Genomic DNA, 18,954 nt, shown 5'->3' with positions numbered 1-18,954 from the left:
TCATAGTATCTCCATGCAAGGAGCTCAGACTGTCACCCTGTATAACTGTCGTGTTGTGCAAAACAGCTTAATTAAAAAGTAATAAATAAGCATAGCAAACAAAGCATTGAACTGGGAATTAAAACAGACTTTGGTTCCTGGCTTTGTCACTGACTTTTTTAAATTTGGCCATATTTTAAGTGGCCACATCTAAGTCTCTATTAGGGCAGTAATGACCATTCCTACTGCGTACATAAAAACCCCTTGAGAGTATTGATTCCTCAGGTAAAAACATACCTTTATAAGATAATATTAAAATATATTCTATTATTATTTGTTTCCTTAAAGAAGCTATTTTACTCTTTAAAAATCTAAATATTACTCAAAATGACTCATTTAAAATTAATTTTTAAACAACATACAAACATGCTAGCATCCTATTTGACTCTCAAATATCTGAAGAGACCTGCAAACGGGCCTATTTCCAGTCCTATTTTCTGCCCTCAACCAGTTTCCTGTGACTTAAGGGCAGCTGAGTTTTATGTACAGCAGCTCAGAGCCCTCTTTTCACTAGCCCAAAATTCCACCTCAGCTGTGACCCACTCTCGACACTTCTAGAAGTTTTTCCCCACGCTCGGCCCCCACCCCCAGCTTCAGGAGATGATATGGACAAAACCAACATGGAGATAAGAGTTAAAAATAAGTATTTTATTTCAGAGTACTTAGTGTATTTACAATAGAAAATTTCTCTCTGGTCTAGAGACAGGAGACTAAAACTAATCCATGTTCACAAGTGTGTGGATGGCCTGCACCTGACCCAGGCTAACTGCTTTTTGCTACTTCTGCTTCGTCCAGGGTAATACCTGTGAGAAAGCAATGGAGTGAGCCCGAAGATGGTATATAATGTCTCTTATACCCAAGTAGCACTCACAGGATGGAGTCTGGGAAGTAGTGTGAAGTTATTCAACAATTGTAGAAAATTATATATACACAGTCCCATTTGCAGTTCAATCAGCTTCAGCACATCAGAGATGTGGAGATAAGCACAGATAAGCAGGTGGACACAAGCCTACTGACCTGTGTGCAAGCACAGATTTGCAGATGTACTCATGTCACCAGGTACATAAGTACCTTCTCATGCACACGCATACATGCATGCATTCTTTCCCACTTCTGCACTTGACGCAGGCAGGTGTTTTGTTAATGCTATCTTACATGGTTTCTAGATGCGGAAAAGAACTTGAGAAAAAGCACCAACCCTCCCAACTGACGCACTGGCTTGAAATCCTTATTCCTCTTGAACCTGAGGGAAATGGGGAGTGTGGAAAAGACAACATCTTCCTATTTCTCACAGAGCCACCGCTTCCGAATCTCCATTACTCTTCTGCCACAGTGAGAGGGCTGAAGGTGCAGGCTGACCCACAACAAAGCCAATGTGATAATTCGCTGATACCAAAAGGGGGCAATCCTCTCCCGCTCCCAGAAATAGGCATGTCCTCCCACCACTTCCCTTGAGTAAGATTTAGGAAAGGGCTGCAATGTGAGCCAATTCAATTATCTGATTTTGCAGATAAATAGATCTGCAAAAAGTTAAGTGAATATTTTACCATTTGAAAAGCCAGCTCAACCAAGACACCCTACTGTTACTGTTAACTTGCCACATGGTGGGGGGGGGGGGGGGGGCACCTGTTTCAGCAGCAACTTGTCCGTAGAGTAGCTGAGCTATGAAGTCACATAGCACTCTGAGTTCCCCTTTGCATCTTGATCGGAGTCCACACACCACTTCCTTTACGAGGTGCTTTCCCCTTTTGGGAAAGCAGTTGTTGTAGAGATCGCTCTTGTTTTAAAGGTGTTGAACAACATGATGGTTGACAAGCAAACCTCAACCTTCCTCCAGCGTTACCTGTTGCTGCCTCCAACAAACCCATTTGAGAAGGGTTAGAGAGAGGGAGGTATGGGAAAAGGAAGAAATGAAAGGAAGTTATGATCTTTTAACAGTCATAGCAAGGGTAACTAAAGCAGAAGTAGATTAAGGATGGCTGAGGAGGCTGCAAGGCTGAAGAGAGTTCTGGTTTGGCAATGCCTCTTGAATAGCTTCACTGCAACCACTCAGCTCCATCTGGTTGAGGACACAGCTTATATGCTCCACAGTTGCTGCATGGCCCATCTGCAGTTTCCACAGTCTAAGCATTTCATACTGGGCATCTCGTATACGCCGATGCTCCATCTCAATTCGCTCTAGATCATGGTCACTCAGCCCCAGACGCCTCACAAACTCTTTCCACCGAGATGGTGGCACGTGATCCACCACAGTGTAGAGGATAGCTGGGTCTGAGAGAAGAAAAAGTGTGAGAACCTGGATTCTGCAGCCTGGAGAAGAGGGTTGTGAACAATCCACAGCTGCACGGTGCCTTGGGATTGTGCAATGTCCCCTCCCGCTCAGGTGGTCTACAGAGTAGTCACACAGACCCACGTGACACACAGACTCACTCTTACTAACCAACAATGTGTTACTTCCACATGCTCTTGTGCAAGGTTATGAGCAAAGTTAAGCATGCATGCAGCAGGGCCCTTGCTGCCTCTCTTTCCTGCAAAAGAGAGGTCCAGGCCTCCATCCCAGAGGCATTAGATTGACAGCACGTCAGCACACATGACAGGCCAGTCTGCTGGTAGGTAAAAAAGCATCAGGCGGGCCACGTGCAGATGTTAAGCATATACAGGCTCACAGACTCCAGGCCTGCTTCTGCCTTTGTACTGGGCTGTGCATGAAGCATACACATGTCGTGTACACCTGGCAGAGTCTCTCGTACATCCTCCTAACCAGATCTGCACAGCCAAGTTCTGGTTTGCCTGGGAAGGGATGGGGAAGTTTCACTCACTGTCTGGAAGCTGCGTCTTCCTGGCAGGTCTGACACAGTCTGGTAGCTCGTGTGAACTTTGTGACACTGGTGCTGATGGTGATGTTACGTTCACTAACAAAACTGTTTCCTTCTGGGACTCAGGAAGAAGGATGGAAGTCACATTCTTTTTTACTTCAACCTGAAAGAGAATGTTTTTTTTTTTTTTTTTATTTTGGCATTGCCCACAGCAGCACAACACACCCGTCTCCCGTAAGGAACCACTACCTTTATATACTAAAATGTAGCAAAGATAGCTGTGGAGCAGGTGCTGAGGTTTTAATCCTTCCTATATGCCTTGTTTGAGCATTAGGCTCCCAGCATTTCTTTCCCGCACAAACCGAGGAGTTTAACTGTTTTGGCATCAGAAAATGATAGCCTGGAAGAAGTACTTCTTTGCAAAATTGAATCAGGCTTCATGTGCCCCCTTTCCATCATCCTTCTCCACAAGTGGCTGTGGGAACCCCACCTTGATTACTGCCTGGGCCCTCTTAACTGCAGAGCAATATTAGACCTGAGAGAACACTCTGAAGCAGCATTGGGACGCTTGTGGGGCCAAGATAAAAAGTGAAATTTAATGACTTAAATCTGCTCAGCTTGGGATATGTAGGGAGAAAAAAAAGGATTAAGTACCAGATGGCTGAAAAAAACGCATCCAGAAGGAAAAGAGCACAAAGCCCAGAGTTTGAAAAGCAACCTCTAGTAGAGAGGAAAGATTTTTCACATTGAATAGCCCTATTACTCAGCTTATTTGAAAGTCCAAGCCCTGAAAACAACCCCTGGAGAACGACATTACTCTGGGTGGTTAACACGGTTGAAATCTAAAAGTAGAGGGGATGCTCTTGTACCTACCGTCTTGCTCACCTCAGATACTGGCTCCTTGCTCGTCTGCGGCAAAGCAACTTTAAAGAAAAAACAAAAGACAGAAATTATTTTCACTTCCTCTCTTCCCAGAGAAAACAGGAAAGCAGCTATTCACAGTCCTGACCTCACAAAATTTTATAGCAAAATGCCCATCTCCCAGCAACGAGCTCACATGCACTTCCAGGCACAGCATGGGTGTGGATGCAGGATTGCAAGAACTGTGCCAATAAGCTTAGCTGTTGAGTGCTCATGTTCCTTGGGCCTTGCACCAAAGCAAAGTAATGGGATCCCACTGTTTCTCTCACACACACAGTGATGTCCATCCCACTTAGCAGCACTGCACAGTCTGCTATACTCACCACAGGAGTAGAAAGAAGAGTCTATCCCATTTTTCTGGACCAGCTTCACCACTTTATTTACAATATAGAGGACAGAGATAACTACAAATATTGCAACGATGATGCCAAGGACGAGGCTGCCATCTGGACAAAAGAAAGAGGGCAAATGAGTGAGTGAATGAGAAAGGAAGAGGTAAATGCTGGAGAAAGAAAAGGAAGTGAACCCATGCAGATGGTAAATGAGAAAAAGAAAGGCTTGAGAGAGTAGAGAAAGCAATAACGGGTTGACAGAAGGGGCTAACAGAACAAAAGCACACTTGAATAGATCCTACCGTCCCTCAGTTTCCCCAGTACTCACGCAGCCCAGACGGAGTCGGTGAGGTAGTCACTGGGCTATGACATTGCAGGCATTCTTCTTCAACACAGCTGAAAAAGCACATAAGAGATTGGACCATGTGTGGAGTGATCCACAAGCCAAGTAACAGATAGGTCAACCTGAACCTGCAAAGCAGAGGCATGCACTGTGCCTACTGGCTTTTTGGTTCTTAGTGGATTGATGGCTGCATGGAGAAGGCCAGTGGGGGGACCCCATTCCCCTAGAAGGCCCATATGTTGGAAAGTTATGTCAAGATGGTCAGAGCTTTGAGGAAAAGTCATTCCTCACTGGGCGCTACACCTGTCGGGCTTGTGTCTGTGGTCTCTCCTACGCAGTGGAGACGCATACGGAGACAAAAACTCACCTGTTGCAAGGCTTGCAAATGTTACTAAGTGTCAGGAAGAATCCAGGCTTACATCTGCAAATTGTGTCTCTGTTCTTTGAACCTATAGAGGAAAGGGGAAGACGTTGCCGTATGTGGGACAGAGAAGGAAAAAAAAAAAAGGGGGGGAGAGGAAATTCACTCAAAGATGGATAGAAGATAGTCTCACTTTGAGGCTGGTGAACTACAACTGGAGAGAAGAAAGAGGACGTGGTCCATGTTTGGGGAGAGGGGGAGCAAAACCAAAATAAATAAAGGCTAGGGTATCGCTGTCGCGGTAGGTCAGGAGCCTTTGTAGAGGAAAGGGGATAAAACTACAGTGCAGCTGAGATTGGGCTGAAGGACAAAAATAGTTCTAGCGCGAAAGGGGGGAAAGTCACTCTAGTTCAAGCGTGACAGGAAGGGGAAATCACATTAGGCAGGCAAAGATGAGGGAGAAGTGGTTCCTGAGCAGCTGAGACTGGTGAGGAAGTCGCTTCAGGGCAGCGAGAAATCACTTCAAGCCTGGGACACACATATCCACTACTGTGACGTGCTCTGCTGTGAATGAAAGCGGAAAGAAATGAAGGAGCTATTGCTTCTGAGCAAGTCACAGGATGGAGACTGGGTAAAACCAGGTGTGGGAGGGAGCAGACAACTTAAGAGTAAGTGGAAGAAAGACAAAGTCTCCTGAGGGGTGAGGAAAAGGCACTAGAATAAGCAGGATGCGTTGTGCAGCAAGTGAGGGACAGGACTAAAGCAGTTCTATACCAGACAAGAGGGAAGGAAATTGCTCAAGGGCAGGGTAAGACAGTGACCCTTGAGGATGGGTGTAAGCATTGAGACTGTGACAGAGAAAAAAAATCACTACGCACCAGAGGGAGGGCGTTCAACTATGAGACAGTAAAAGTCACACGAGGTAGGGTAAGAGATGTGGAAGCAGATAGGAGAAGCAGAAGTTTCAGAGAAGGGGGAAAAGCGTTAGGACATCAAGGTGAGGAGCATTTAAGGGACACGTACAGAATTAAACTACAGAGCAAGGTGGAAGGTAGCACGGGGGCTAAGACCTCCGATTCCTGAGCAGAGATGATGTAGCTTAGGACAGCTAACATGGGCACTTCTCCAGACATCCACAATACCCCAGATCACAGTGGTGGTGACGAAACAGTACTTGGTTCTCTCCAGCATTACCTGGCTTTTTACTTTAAAACACTGTACTGTACGCTGTAGTGGTTCAGCAGCTGACTGGAAAGCGGTTCACCTGGGCACTGGCACCTGACCAGTGGCACTTTCGGCCATTATAAACAGTGATATCCCTAACTTGTGAATCAGAGAACTCTTCACCTCTATACAACATGCATCTCTACAGCATTAGAGGAGAATGTGTGTGGAGGGGAGAACACGACACTTAAGTCACAGAAAAAAATCAAAAGAATTAACATTGCTCCAGGGAGAAGAGGGAAGAGTGACATAAGGCAGAAGGGAAAGGCATCAAATCAGGGCACAAAAAACAGTCTTCCTATAATAATAACAGTAGCAGTCTTCCTATACTTAGGGAGGGGTGGAAAAGGGACTTGCAGAGAAGCCAAAGAAGCCTCTTCCCAGGGTGGCACAGACAAAGGACAAAAAGCAAAGACCATAAGTTGCAACAAAGGAAATTTCAGTTGGACATAAGGGTTTTTTTTTTCCTGAGATGGTTCAGCACTGGAACAGATACCCAGGGAGAATGGGGAATCTCCTTCTCTGAGGACGTTCAAAAATCAACTTGACAAGGCACTGAGCAACCCGTCTAGCTTTGAAGAGGGAAGACAAAAAGTAGTAAAAATCATTCCAAAACTAAAATCACTTCAGGACAAGGGGCTGCAGTGTGTCAGAAAGCGAAGAGAGGGCAGCTAATGTCTATCCCAGCAGCAGCTGCCTGTACGTATGTCTGTACTGGAGCTGTATCTGTGCCATACTCACAGTTGGCAATAATCCCGTTGACACATGTGCTGCAGTTCCTACACTGGAAGAGATCAGGCAGGCCAATCTGATACTGATTCTTCCGACAGCCACATACAGTATCTTGCTTTGGGGTGCACGGAGTCTCTACTATCTGCTGGAATTCTGAAGGAAGAAAACAATAATGATCATTTCACCTTCTTCCCTCACCTTCAGCTGAGACACCCATTATGATGGCCAATATTGTTATCCCCCGATCTTCCCCAAAAGGCCTGCAAATTGTGCCTCCAGCTGAAGTTTGCTAACTTTCTAACCTTCATTCCTGCTGTCCCTGATGCCTTTCCCTACGTTGTGCTTGCGCCCATTCAGCTGCTTACTTTCCCGAGTTGTTCCTCGCTCACCTTGCTGTCCTCTCCAGCCCCTCTCCCTCCATCACCACCAACTTTCCTCAGGTCTCACAGATGACTCACCTGAACGGCACTGCGTACACTGGAAACACTTAGACATGGTGTTATCCACAGCTGTGAAGGTGCCATTAGCACATGGAAGACAGACAGGCGCTTGGTCAGGCCGTTCACAGTCTTTTGACTTGTAGGTACCTGCAAGAGAATCACCTAAAAGTGATCTGACAGGAAGGCGAACGCTTCTGTCTTAGGGTCAACAGGGGCCACAGATTCCTCAGAGGAACCTCAGAGTTGATGGGAAAAGGACAGAATATAGTTCATCTCACCGGTGTGAAGGACACCAAGGGAAGAAGAGACAGGAAATAAGAATTTCTCTGAGTAGCAACTACTACCAAAGAAAGGCAGCACTGAGTAGGACCAAGACAGTTAGCGTGAGAGCACAGGATAGGTGAACACCTCTCAAGCAAAGATGGCTGTTACTCTAATTATTTTACTCTAATGTACCTGCATGGCACCTCATACAGCAGTGAGTCTCTTTGGGATGTAGATATTGTCCTAGTTGACACTGCACCTGCCTCTTTTCTCTCCTAAAGGGGTTAAAGCGGTCTCTTCCATGCAAAGCTACCCAGTGGGTTTGCAGTGTATACGGCACTGGAGCAATTTCTATAGATTCCTCAGTCAACACACAAACAAAGGTTAGGATCACCTGTAAACATAGAGAGAGAAACAGGAACAAGGTGAGAAAAAACTCACGTTCCCTGGCGGACTGCACAGCTGACGTCAGCACCAACAATTCAGCCCTGTCATTACAGTGAGTTCATTTGACGTGACCAATTCTGATAGCAGGACCGTCAACGGACCAAAGTGTGGGGGAAGATTATGTAGAAAAAACAATTCAAAAGCCACATTTGTCATCTGTGTTCTTAATATGCCATACAATAGGCCGTATGACAAGCTGACAGCATATAAAGCAAATGCTTTTCAAGATGTATGATATATAGACAAAATGCCTCAAAAATGCTACAGTTTGCAGGAAAGTTACTCAAGAGCAAAGGAATGCTTTTATTAAGGAACACAGGAAGACTCTCAATCTAGAAACATTTCCAGAGAGAAGAATGCATCTATTGCTTACATTTCTACTGAATAAATAAACCAGAGGAGAAGTCTGGAATGAAAAGACAGAGGAGTATCTCATTGTATGCAAAGCAGAGAAAAGCTTCCAAAATTTTTCCTGCAGAAGCCAGCCCTAGAAGAGAAGTGGGAAAGCTAGGTTTCCAGCTTTTCCCCTTTGGAGCATACACTTTTCCTTTTAACTGAAATTGTTAACTTTCAGTCTGAACAGCCTGCTACAAAAAAAAAAATGTACATTCTATTTCTTTTTTTTTCTTTTAAGCTTTACTTGTTATTTTTAATTTTGGAGATGGCTGTCATAGAGAATTTTAACAGAAATATTAAGATTGGTATGACTGAAGTACGTATGGAAATGCATGGGTGTGAACTAGAAGGAACAGCAGGCAAACAGTTAAAAGAATGGCCTGTATTAACCATGAAGGACACCATTCCCTTGACACTGCTCTCAGGACACCATTCCCAGCAGCAAAATTGAGAAATGTGCTGTTTATGTCAAGGCCAAAAGGCCCACATGCTGGTAGGACCGCAGCACAGATGACTCATCAGCAGAAGACCCTGCATCCTGACACCAGGAAGATGGCAAGAAGACTGCAGCACACTACATATATAATCCCTTTCCCCGATTCCTTTTCCCATCGGCCCAACAGTCAAACAGAACGATAGGCATGTATTTCAAACATACACTCAAACAAGGAAAAAAAAAAATATGCAACAACCTAGCCTAAGTTTTACAGAACCCGAAGTCAGCAAGACTCTAAGGCAGTGGCCCACCCCGTACCAGCCGGTGGTCCTTGAAGGGTATAAAAGACCTGTCCAAAAACTAGTTTGCCAGCGGCAACCGAGAAGAACCCCAGAGAGGTGATGAGGACTTGACGGCTGGTATCTCTTGCCCTCTGTGTTGCACGCAAGCGATCCTAGCCACACCATTGGGATACGCGCTTCTTGGCACCTCCGAGTGTGCTGGTGAGGGTGTGAGCAAATGAAATCTATGCATCAGATAATGTGAATGCATAAAAAAAAAAAAAAAAAAAAAATCAGCTCTCGTTTTTTGAAAATAATTACCACCTCTCCCTTCCATGAGCTCGCACCCTGGTTTTTATTATGCTGCACTACAGTGTTTTCCTAGCTTTCTTTTTTGAAAGCTGTAAGGCCTAGCTGTACAGACATAAGTTTCGGGGAGTTGTTTTCTTTTTGCTTTTTCAGCTAGGAGAGCTATAACAAAAGAAAAGTAAACCAGTAAGGGTAAACCACAACGCTGATACCAATTCTGTGGTTGCAAGTGTAAGAAAGGATACACCAAATGAGGTGGCTATGACAGCCCTATGCTGTCCCGTTTCACTCTCAAAATTAAAGGCCTGGGGGAAGAGTTATGCACACGAAACCTACTAAAAACCTCAAAAAAGGTAGGAGTTTCCAACTCTTAAAGTGAGAAACCCATTTTTCAAAAATTTCAGAGAGCTACGACATCCAGAGGACATACTGAATACACCAGTTGCTAAAGCGATGAACAGGGAAAAACGATCGGTTATTTAAGTAACTATCACGTGAGGACTTAATTAGCTGACCACAGAGTAAATGCCAATGCTCCAACAGTAAGCTGGTAAGGCACAAAACTCACTTCAGCGGCTGACAGTCATGCAAGATTGCTTTGCTTTGCAGGAAAATGGGTGAAAGATCATTCACACAGATGTTCTGACAGTAACAATAAAAAAAAAAAAAACCTGATGCTGCAGCCAATGATTAATTCTCCAGCATGGGAATACATACAGCTGGCCCAGAAGTCAACCAAGTCAGTATTATAAACAGAGGAAAGCATCGAAGATCTCAAGCCATAAACACGAGAAGGTTCAGATACATCTCCAAGCACAACAGAAAAAACAGGAGAGGTGTTTTCAGCGATGCAGCTTAAGCGAAAGCACGGCTATAAGCGTAACCATGCCAGAACTAACACATCCATTATTACTGATCAAGATCTGAGGAACAACAGAGAGTCACAGACCACAAGTGACTCTCAACCAATGACTCGGCCTTCCAGAAAAGTCATTCACACAGACAAAAAAAAACCCATCTTCGACAGCTCCCCACACCATCCAGCAGTTAGGCTACTTTATACCCATGACAAACTTTACAGTATTCAGGAAATACAGAAAAGCATCAAGCACTGAAGCCCCTTGTCATAAATAACAGCTCACCAAGGCAAAATTTAGTGAATAAAGTGATTTCCCACTGTCACGTTCACAACGCGGCCTTCGGATTGCACCCGTTAGGAGAAGGAGCGAGTACCCGCTAATCAATGCTGTTTAGAACAACGGGCAGCACATATTTACTGCGGCAAACGATAGTTCAAACCACCAAACCACATCATGCGCTCCGGTGATTCACATTTTTTAGCGGGGACTGCCCAGGAAAAAGAAGAGTCAGCAGAAACTCTAGGCTTTACTTCTGAAACTGCTGCAGAAATAAACAAACAAAACATTGAAAATGAAGACAAGAATGCCGTTTTCTTAAACGATTCCACTCCCGGGGTGACAGCTAGGTACCCTGCACGTTCCTGCTGTGAGTGTCAGGCAACTCTAGCTCCTTTCCACGTCCCCCAAAGCACTTCCCGGCTGACAGCTACAGCGAAAAACGCTGCACAAGCCCCAAAACCTTTCTCTGCAGAATTCTGGCAGCAGAGGCAGAAGTTACGAGCCCCTCCACCGCCTTCAGCCTCAAACACGCTTGAGGTGCTGCCACCACTACGACTCACGTCCCTGCTGCTGCTGCTGCTGCTCCTGCCTCGCCAGACCGTAACCAGAGAACTGCGAGCGGAGTGACATCTATGCAGAGTAAGGCAAGGGAGGGAATAGCTGAGGAGCGAGGAAAGCAACAAGGGGCAAGAAAGACAAAAATGGGGGGAGGAATAAGAAGAGATACTTGAGAGCACTGTTTTAAGGCCGAGGAGAAAGAAAGTAGTGTGACTGAAACAGAGCACAACGAAAGGCCAGGTTATCAGCACCACTTTTTATCACCTGCCAAAGTCTGCAAGGCTAAGTAATACCAAACACCTTGGCTCTGTACCATCTGCCCCGTCCAACTCAGCCCTGCGCTGCCTGGCCCTCCCAGGCCTATTTCCATTCCTCTCCCTGCACACAGCTGTGATTACGAGGCTTTACTCCTTTTTTGGATGTATCAAACATATTCTTCATATAATAAAGTACTTCCCACTCCAACAATTTATGCAATTGCTTCTCTCTCAAGAAGATAAGCTTCCATTTCGCAAATTCAATTTGTAAACTAATTACGTACCTGCAATTAAAAGGCATTACAGGTCACTAGAATTTCTCAGGTGTTTCTTAATAAAGTACGAAACTGTCCTTTGCTTAGGAGTTTGCCATGATATACACCAATGCACAAGTAATCTACTTATCAGTAGTCTGTTATTCTTTTCGCTGAGTCATTAAAACTAGAGAGTTTGGAAGAAAGCAGAGATCTCACTCAGACTAATGAGCCACCAAAGAAAGTGGGATGCAAGATTCCCTCAGGTTCTTCGATTGCTTCAGTCACTATCAAAACCTCCTCAAGGCTCAAATTTTTTAGTTCAACATAGAGAGACGCACGGGAAACCAGAACTTCTGCTTTAAACATTGAGAAATGTATAGTAAAGCAATATTTACAGGAAGCTTTTCTCACTGCTCACTAAAACCTGGAAAGGTCAAAGAAAGGATACAAGAGCTATTATCATACATAAACCTCCATTTTATGGAGATGAGATGCTGGAGTACTGTATTTTAGCCCTTGCCTAAAACCAGGAGACAGACCTAATAGCTTCCATATAATGGAGAAAAACCTTGTAAAATCTTATTTAAAAAAGTAAAGAAAAAAAACTGATTTATCGAAAAAGATCATAAACATCACATTATAAAATGCATGCACGTGTGAATACGTGTGTGTATGTGTCTGTGTGTGTGTGTGTGTGTGTGTGTGTGCATACGTGTGCATGCACATAAAATAAAAGTGCTTATTTCATATTAATACAGATGAGGAAAAGAGTGGAAAAAGTCAGGAAGCGATCGCAACCACAAGAACTTCACTCTCTTTTACTGAGGGATGCAGCAGCGAACGCTGCGTCAGGACCCTGAGCGTGCATGCACGCACCCCTGGGGCTGGCCGCCGGGGCTCAGGGCTGACTCCGGCAGCACAACTGCACAGCTCTGAATCCGCGAGCTGCGGGAAGCCTCGGCCGGGGCCTCCACCTCTCGCTCGGGACCCGCTGTTGGGCTGGGCGCTAGCGCTCGATCCTGGCCTGTGAGGCCACTGCCTCTAGCAGCCCGCTTTGGCTGCTCCCCGACACACCGGGCGATTTTTTTTTAGGATTCAGACAATTGTCCCGTGCTGAACTCTATTCATCAGAGCTGAAAGACTTCTGCTAGTTTTAATTGAAACGTGCAGCGACATTGTTTTGAGATACTCCTATCATAAGGCTCCAAGGACTGCAATAGAAAGGCCTGTGTTACCAAGGATTTGAAGGAAATATTCAAGTTATCCAAGGGATAAGCCCAAGATTATGGAACAGAATACCAGACACCTGTCCCAAACAAAAGCAAAGCCATTTTGTAATACCTAAAGAAAGAAACAGTTAAGGAGTTAGATGACAGAGTTTTCTACTCCAAATAATAACGCTAATGCGATACAAAGATTACTTAAAAAGGAAAGGAAAGGCATACAAGCTGATGAGAACGAGTACCTGTGAGAACTTAATTATAAAGTAGTTGAAATTGTCATAGGCCCAGATATGAACGCGTCCCACTTGGCGAGAAGCAGACAGTCATCAAAAGCATAAAATTAGATTAATGAGCGGAAAAAAGGTGGAGGTAACCTGGTTGGACAAACCCATCAGAAATGCACTCAAACGCTAGGGGTTATTAGGAAAGGATTTGAGAACAAAACAGAGAATATTGTTACGCCAATGCATACATCCATAACGAACACATGCTTTGAATATTGAGTGCAGTTCTGGCCCCCCAATCCGGAAAAAGGACATGGTTAGCCCAGAAAAGATACCAAGAAAGGCGGCAAGAACGACCAGCGCTATGGAACAGCTGCCACAAGAGGAATGATTAAAAACTCCGGTCTGTCAAAGAGAGAACCAAGCAGAGGATACTACAGTGGGTCCTACCATCACAAATGCCACGGAGAAGATGAACTGGGATGGTCGTTCTCTGTCTCTTCCAAAACAAACCATACCAAACAAGCAGGAGGCAGGTTCAAAATCAAAATGGTGAGGTACTGTTTTAACTAACAGATAGTTGAGGCTCGAGACACCTTGCCAAGGAGCGTTGGGGCTGCCAGAAATGTGCCTGGCTTCCAAAAGCGATCGCGTCCATCAACAGCAGAAAAATATACTCGGAGATCCTAAATACGAAGGCATCATTTGGACTTGGAAATTCCTGCACTTAGAGATCACTGGAAGCTGGGAGATTATTTTTATTTTTCATTACTGCACGCTTGCCTGATTCTGAAAACTTTGGTAGACAGACATCTGCTGTTGGCCACTATTGGAAAGAGGATACTAGGCCAAGCAGTCCTCATGACGAACTTAGTGGCTTGGTTTTCAATTTTTACAGAATGCGGCTCCTAACTTCAAAATTGCAATTCTTCCCTTTACCTTCAAAGCAAGTTAAGCTAGAAGCACCCTTACAGCTGTTTTGTCCCTTTTCCTCATAAAAGGGAACTGCCTTTAATAAACGAGACTGCCATTATAAATTGTCTGAATGAGACAGAGAACACACCGGCTGTAGGGACAACAGTGGTCTTCTTCTCCCCCCTCCCCCCCCGAAAGTTACAGAGCACATAGGGAACGCAGAGGACCAGGAAATGCAGTTCAGGACATGCAAAGAGAGGAAATTTGTGGAAAGGGATTACAGGAAATTCTGAAGAATCAGAGGAAACGTAAGAATCGGAAGACTAGAAGGGGGCCATCAAGGAAGTAAAAAAGGTCCAGAGGGCTAAGGTAGGAGGATATGGAAAGTAAACAGAAGACAGAAGGGCATGTGACAGGGTGAAAATTGTAAAGCTGAAGAAAATAATATGATTTTATGAAAAAGATACAGATATCATGTGTGTGTGGTGTAAATCAGCTTGGAATGACCATATGCAAGTATGAAAAAATCCCCAAAATAAGTCCTACTAATGGACACCCTTCCTGCAACATATCACTTATCTGAAGACAAGAAGTCTGGAAAACCCAATGGTTTTTGCGCATTTTGTGGCCAACAACACCCAAGTGGCTTACAACTGTTCATGTATCTTATCTAGGTCCCGAGATGGGTAAGTGATCCACAGTTAAGAGTTGCATCTAGCACTGGCAAGACAGCAGAATTCAAACTACAGAGTAGGGCCACCCTACACCTTAACTTTACTACCTGGTTTCCAAAAGCTTCAGAGTGCAAAAAAAAAAAAAAAAAATCTGAAAGAAAGTAAGTTTTGAGTAGCCAAAACTTTTTGTCAGCAAATTAACCACTTACCAACATTACAATTCTCGTACGGTGCAAGTGTTTGTTACTAAAATACTCAGGGATTCAGGGATAAAATGAAGCCACCTTGTAAATTCTATGCTAGGATTTATAGGTATATCATAGTGCTAAGTAACGTTAAAAAAATAAATACATTAAAAAAAAGGAATAGACAGACTCTCGGCTTAACAAGTAGAGCAGCTTTTACAAGCTGCGTTGGGGGCTCTTGGGAAGAGGGTAACAGAAACCACTGGTAGAGCCAGATCTGCATCATCATGGTGTTTAGCATGAACTGACGGCACCCCCTACTCTTCAGTTTTCTCACTCATCTCTTGACACTGGATGGTCTTTCATTTCTTTAACAGTCAGGTAAGTTGTAAGACTTTCAAATCTCTTAAAAAAAAAAAAAAAAACACTAAACCCTTTCCATCCTCACAAAGAATAGCTTAAAACTCTTGACCTAAGACACCCAGGAAAGCTACAGAGAATTTAACAGCGGATTTCAGGGAGATCTGTCTTTTAACAACCCACGGCTTGCAGCGCAGGGACAATCCCTAACTTTCTGAAGGCCCGCGGAGCGGCGGTAGAGCTGTTACTGCTTTAGCAACACTCCTGCCCCCGCCCCCAAATCCACCCAGCTGCCGGCGGCAGAGGCGCACAGCGGGGGACGAGCCGGGCAGGGAGGCTCCGCTCCGACCCCCAGCGCCCGCCTAGCCAGCGGGGCAGGCCGCGCCACTCAGCCCTCCTAGCAGCTAAGGAGTTAAAAGCCGCTCGGCTAACGCCGGGAAACGATCTCCCGTTCCTGTAAATCCGACGGCGTTTTCACTGACTCAGGAGCCAGGTCCCGGAAGCAGCCCCGCCGAGCCAAACGCCTCGGCAAGCCGGGCAGCACGGCCGGCGCCGCGGGAGGAAAACCCGCCGGCGGGGCGCTAACCTAACGCCCTCCTTAACCTCCCAACCCCTCCGCAACCAGCAGGTGACCGAGGCCGGGGCTGCCGCCGCCGCCTGACTAACGGGTGCTGTGCCCGGCGGGCAGGCGGCCGCCGCGGCCGTTGCAGCCCGGCCGCTCCGCCGAAGGAAACGGCTGCGCCCCCCGCACCGGGCCGGGGGGGGGGGGGGGGGGAGGGAGCCGCGAGGGCGAACAAACTCCGCGGAGAGCAGGGCTAGAAAAGGAAAGAGCGAGGCAGGCTGTCAGCAGAGGCAAAACGATGCAGAGCCCTGCTCCGGGCCGGAGGAGCGAAGGCAGACGTGCCCCAGCAGCACCACCACCCCCCTCCCCGCCGCCGCAGGGGCACCGGGGAAGCCAGGGCGGCGAGCTGCCCCCGTCCCGCTGCCGCCGCCTCCCTCCGCGGCGGCGCAGCCCGCTGCCGTGCCGTGCCGTGCCGAGCGGGGGTAGCAGGGCAGGGCAGGGTCCCCTCCCGCCGCCGCCGCCGCTTACCGTCCCCAGCGAGCCGCGGGGCAGCGCCGGGCCGGGCATGGCTCCGCGGTCCCTTACGTCCCCATGGCAGGCTCCGCGGGTGCAGAAAAGCCGCCCAACCCAGCCCAGCCCAGCCCAAGGGCGGCCGGAGCAGCGCGGAGCGAAACTACCCCGTCTCCAACTTCCTGCCACAGAGAGCAGCGAGGCGGCAGGAAAGAGGGCGGTGAGAGGCGGCAAGGAGGGAGGGAAGGAGGCGGCTCCGCAGGGCTCGCTGTCCCCCATCCCCCAGCCGTCGGGCCGCCTCCGACCCGACCCGACCCCCGCCCGCTGCGCACAGCCGGGCCGCCGCTCCCCGCCGTCCCGGCCCCGCCGCGGAGCGGAGCGAGGAGCCGCTGTGGCCAGCAGGAGGTGCTCTTCGTCAGAAATACTCGCCGGCAGGCGGATTTCGGGGTGTTTTATTTCAGCCGCGTGACGTACCTTCTACCATGTGTTGGCCGGCCGCGTGTTGCCGGCGGCGCTCCCAACCTAACCGCCCACAGCGGAATTCGTGGATGCGAGAAGACTGCGAGGCAGTGACAACGCGCTCTCCCTTTTTTTAGGACGCGGACTGCGTTCTCTGCTACTCCCAGTCGTAATTTAAAAGCAAGAGGTCTCCCAGCTTTCGTGGGTTTTGAAGAAAGCCTTCAAAAATATGACTGAAATGAGCATCCTATGAACTAAATGCAAACCTGCAAAGCTAACTTCTGCAACGACGAAACTATCTCAGCCACGTATGGGGTGTCTGTAACAAGATGTGGCATTTTGCTGGTACAGACAAGTATGAATTCAAAGTAGGTTCCTGACGAATTTAGAGAACATCTTGTAGCGTGGCATATAGTGCAGGGAAGTGATTGATTCACACTTTGTCAATCAATGCTATTGAATGTTATCAATGTCGTCATTATCAATGTCATTGTGATATCAGTGTCATTGAGGACAGTGTGAAGCTGGCAATAAATGCCACCGTTCTAATGATTTCTATCATGCTTCTAGTTTTGGTTAACTATTATTAAAGATAGCTTTGCCCAGAGTAATAATCTACTGATACAAAAATAAATTCGTAAACCTCTTAAAAATAGTAAGCTCTAAAGCTAACAATGTTCTCATTTCATGCCATGTACACAGTGACGGGGGACAAGTTTTGAAGATCAGCAGTGCCCTGTATATCCAGAAATTTTAAGCATCGTTAAAATTGGCTGGTAAGTACCTTTCTTGAAACCAAGATTTGCTACTGATTCCACAGAATTCAGTGATGCGTTCAGATGCTGGGCCTTGATTCCCTTGGAGCACGCAAAGAAGGGTAAAACGCCTGCTCGCTTACAGCTTTACCTGCGAGTACTAGTTTTCCTTAAAAAATGAAAGGGAAAATCTGAAGAAAAATCACCCTTGGTATCACGAGATTTAAACTACTATGAAAAAAGAAAGGAAAGGAGTCAGATTTAACGGGTTCCCTGGAATTTTAAAGTTTCCTGATAATATGAGTGTTTCAACTTTCCACCTTTCTTTTAATGCAACTTCACGTGGAACTACCTATGTAGTTGTAAGAAAGCACTCTTTACATTTTAACTACCATGTGAGTACATAAATACCTTTTAAGAAAGGTACTATCTATCAAAGCTGGAATACGTAGAATATATATTCTCATCCCATAATTTTTAATTGAAAAGATACATTTTCTTATACATTTTAATGAAACAGCCACTTTGATAATGCAAAGAAATACAATAGTGTGGAGAATCTAGTAACATTCTAGATGAGCTCTGCCTCATTTAATGTATGCTTTTAAGGATAGCATTAAAAATCATGCAGTGTAAGGAATAAGTGGCAAAATGATAAAAGAAGTCTCCTTATTTGTTTCATTTTTAGAAGTACTTCTGCTCTCGAGACAACTTTTTATGAGTTGTGCATCTTAGTTATCTGGTCTTAACTTCTTGGCTAATAAGCGTGATCAGAATTGGCTGTTCGCTACTTCAAGCTGTCGTGAATGGAAGGGACCATGAATGGACGGAGCTGCAGCAGCTGTATTTTTTCAGTGATCAGTTTGTGACAGGGATCTATCCTCCTGTTTTGTGCAGTTGTACCTGTACCTCAGTCAACTATCAAACTGAGCTACTAAGCGTTATCTTGGAGTATTCCCGTTTCATGTGCTTTCAGTCCCAAGGTGCATACAATTCACACTATGCATTGCTTGAATTCCGCTGCAACCAAAGCCAAACTTCTGCACAGGTTGTTTTTTACTTTGAAGTTGCTTATCTTCTGTGTGGAAGCCAGTAATGGCACATGCACAGGACAAAATAACCAGAACCACACAGCTATATAGTTCCCTTCTGCACTTGAAACTTGGAATGACTCTGACTTTTCAGCTGCAGGTTTTTGCTGTTCTAGGAAGGAAATAGCACAATAACCTACTGTTATCAAGCTGCAGCCATCTCCAGAGTTAGAGGTGGAAGAGACTTGCTAAGTTTCGTCTAGTTCATTTCCTTGCCTCGAACAAGGCCAGTGCAAAATTATTCCCCAAAGAAAAACAATTCTTGCGCACTGATGAATACATTCTGTGGAAGAGGAAATCACACCCTGCATGAATTGTTTCAAAATTTTCTCATACTGTCCCATTAGTAGATGAGGCATAGCTCTCAGTGCTCATGGACCTTCAACCTTCCAAAAAAAAGGTTTCTGAAGAACTGCATGTGTTTCAGAGAAATCCCCATGAATG

General features: G+C 45.9%; 1 protein-coding gene across 4 annotated transcripts; it reads right to left on the bottom strand.

The window, feature by feature from the left end:
• Positions 1-672: 672 nt before the first annotated feature.
• On the bottom strand, positions 673-17,210 carry TNFRSF1A (TNF receptor superfamily member 1A). 4 transcript variants are annotated; one of them, XM_068957793.1, is made up of 10 exons: positions 16,224-17,210; positions 7,665-7,866; positions 7,227-7,355; positions 6,778-6,921; positions 4,819-4,900; positions 4,437-4,504; positions 4,100-4,222; positions 3,729-3,778; positions 2,859-3,018; positions 673-2,310 (listed from the first exon to the last, which is right to left on the bottom strand). In XM_068957793.1, the coding sequence occupies exons 1-10, from the start codon at positions 16,482-16,484 to the stop codon at positions 2,009-2,011; spliced, it is 1,521 nt and encodes a 506-aa protein (XP_068813894.1). In that variant the 5' UTR covers positions 16,485-17,210; the 3' UTR covers positions 673-2,008. The 4 variants fall into 4 exon arrangements, with proteins under 4 accessions (XP_068813894.1, XP_068813899.1, XP_068813906.1 ...); XM_068957798.1 differs by having other exon boundaries at positions 3,741-3,778; XM_068957805.1 differs by lacking the exon at positions 7,665-7,866.
• Positions 17,211-18,954: the final 1,744 nt, after the last annotated feature.

The sequence above is a fragment of the Struthio camelus genome, chromosome 1 (genome assembly GCF_040807025.1).
Source record: "Struthio camelus isolate bStrCam1 chromosome 1, bStrCam1.hap1, whole genome shotgun sequence".
In the NCBI taxonomy this organism is placed as follows: Eukaryota; Metazoa; Chordata; class Aves; order Struthioniformes; family Struthionidae; genus Struthio; species Struthio camelus.
This window is presented reverse-complemented; position numbering and strand designations above follow the sequence as displayed.

Bases quoted from the DNA above. Each gene is read 5' to 3' on its own strand.
- TNFRSF1A (XM_068957793.1), bottom strand. From the start codon at position 16,484: ATGGGGGACAGCGAGCCCTGCGGAGCCGCCTCCTTCCCTCCCTCCTTG. The intron at 3,779-4,099 runs GTGAGTATAGCA...TTTTCTTTAAAG, and splicing joins CTCTTCTTTCTACTCCTGTG to TTGCTTTGCCGCAGACGAGC. The intron at 3,019-3,728 runs GTAGGTACAAGA...ATTCTCTTTCAG, and splicing joins TATCTGAGGTGAGCAAGACG to GTTGAAGTAAAAAAGAATGT.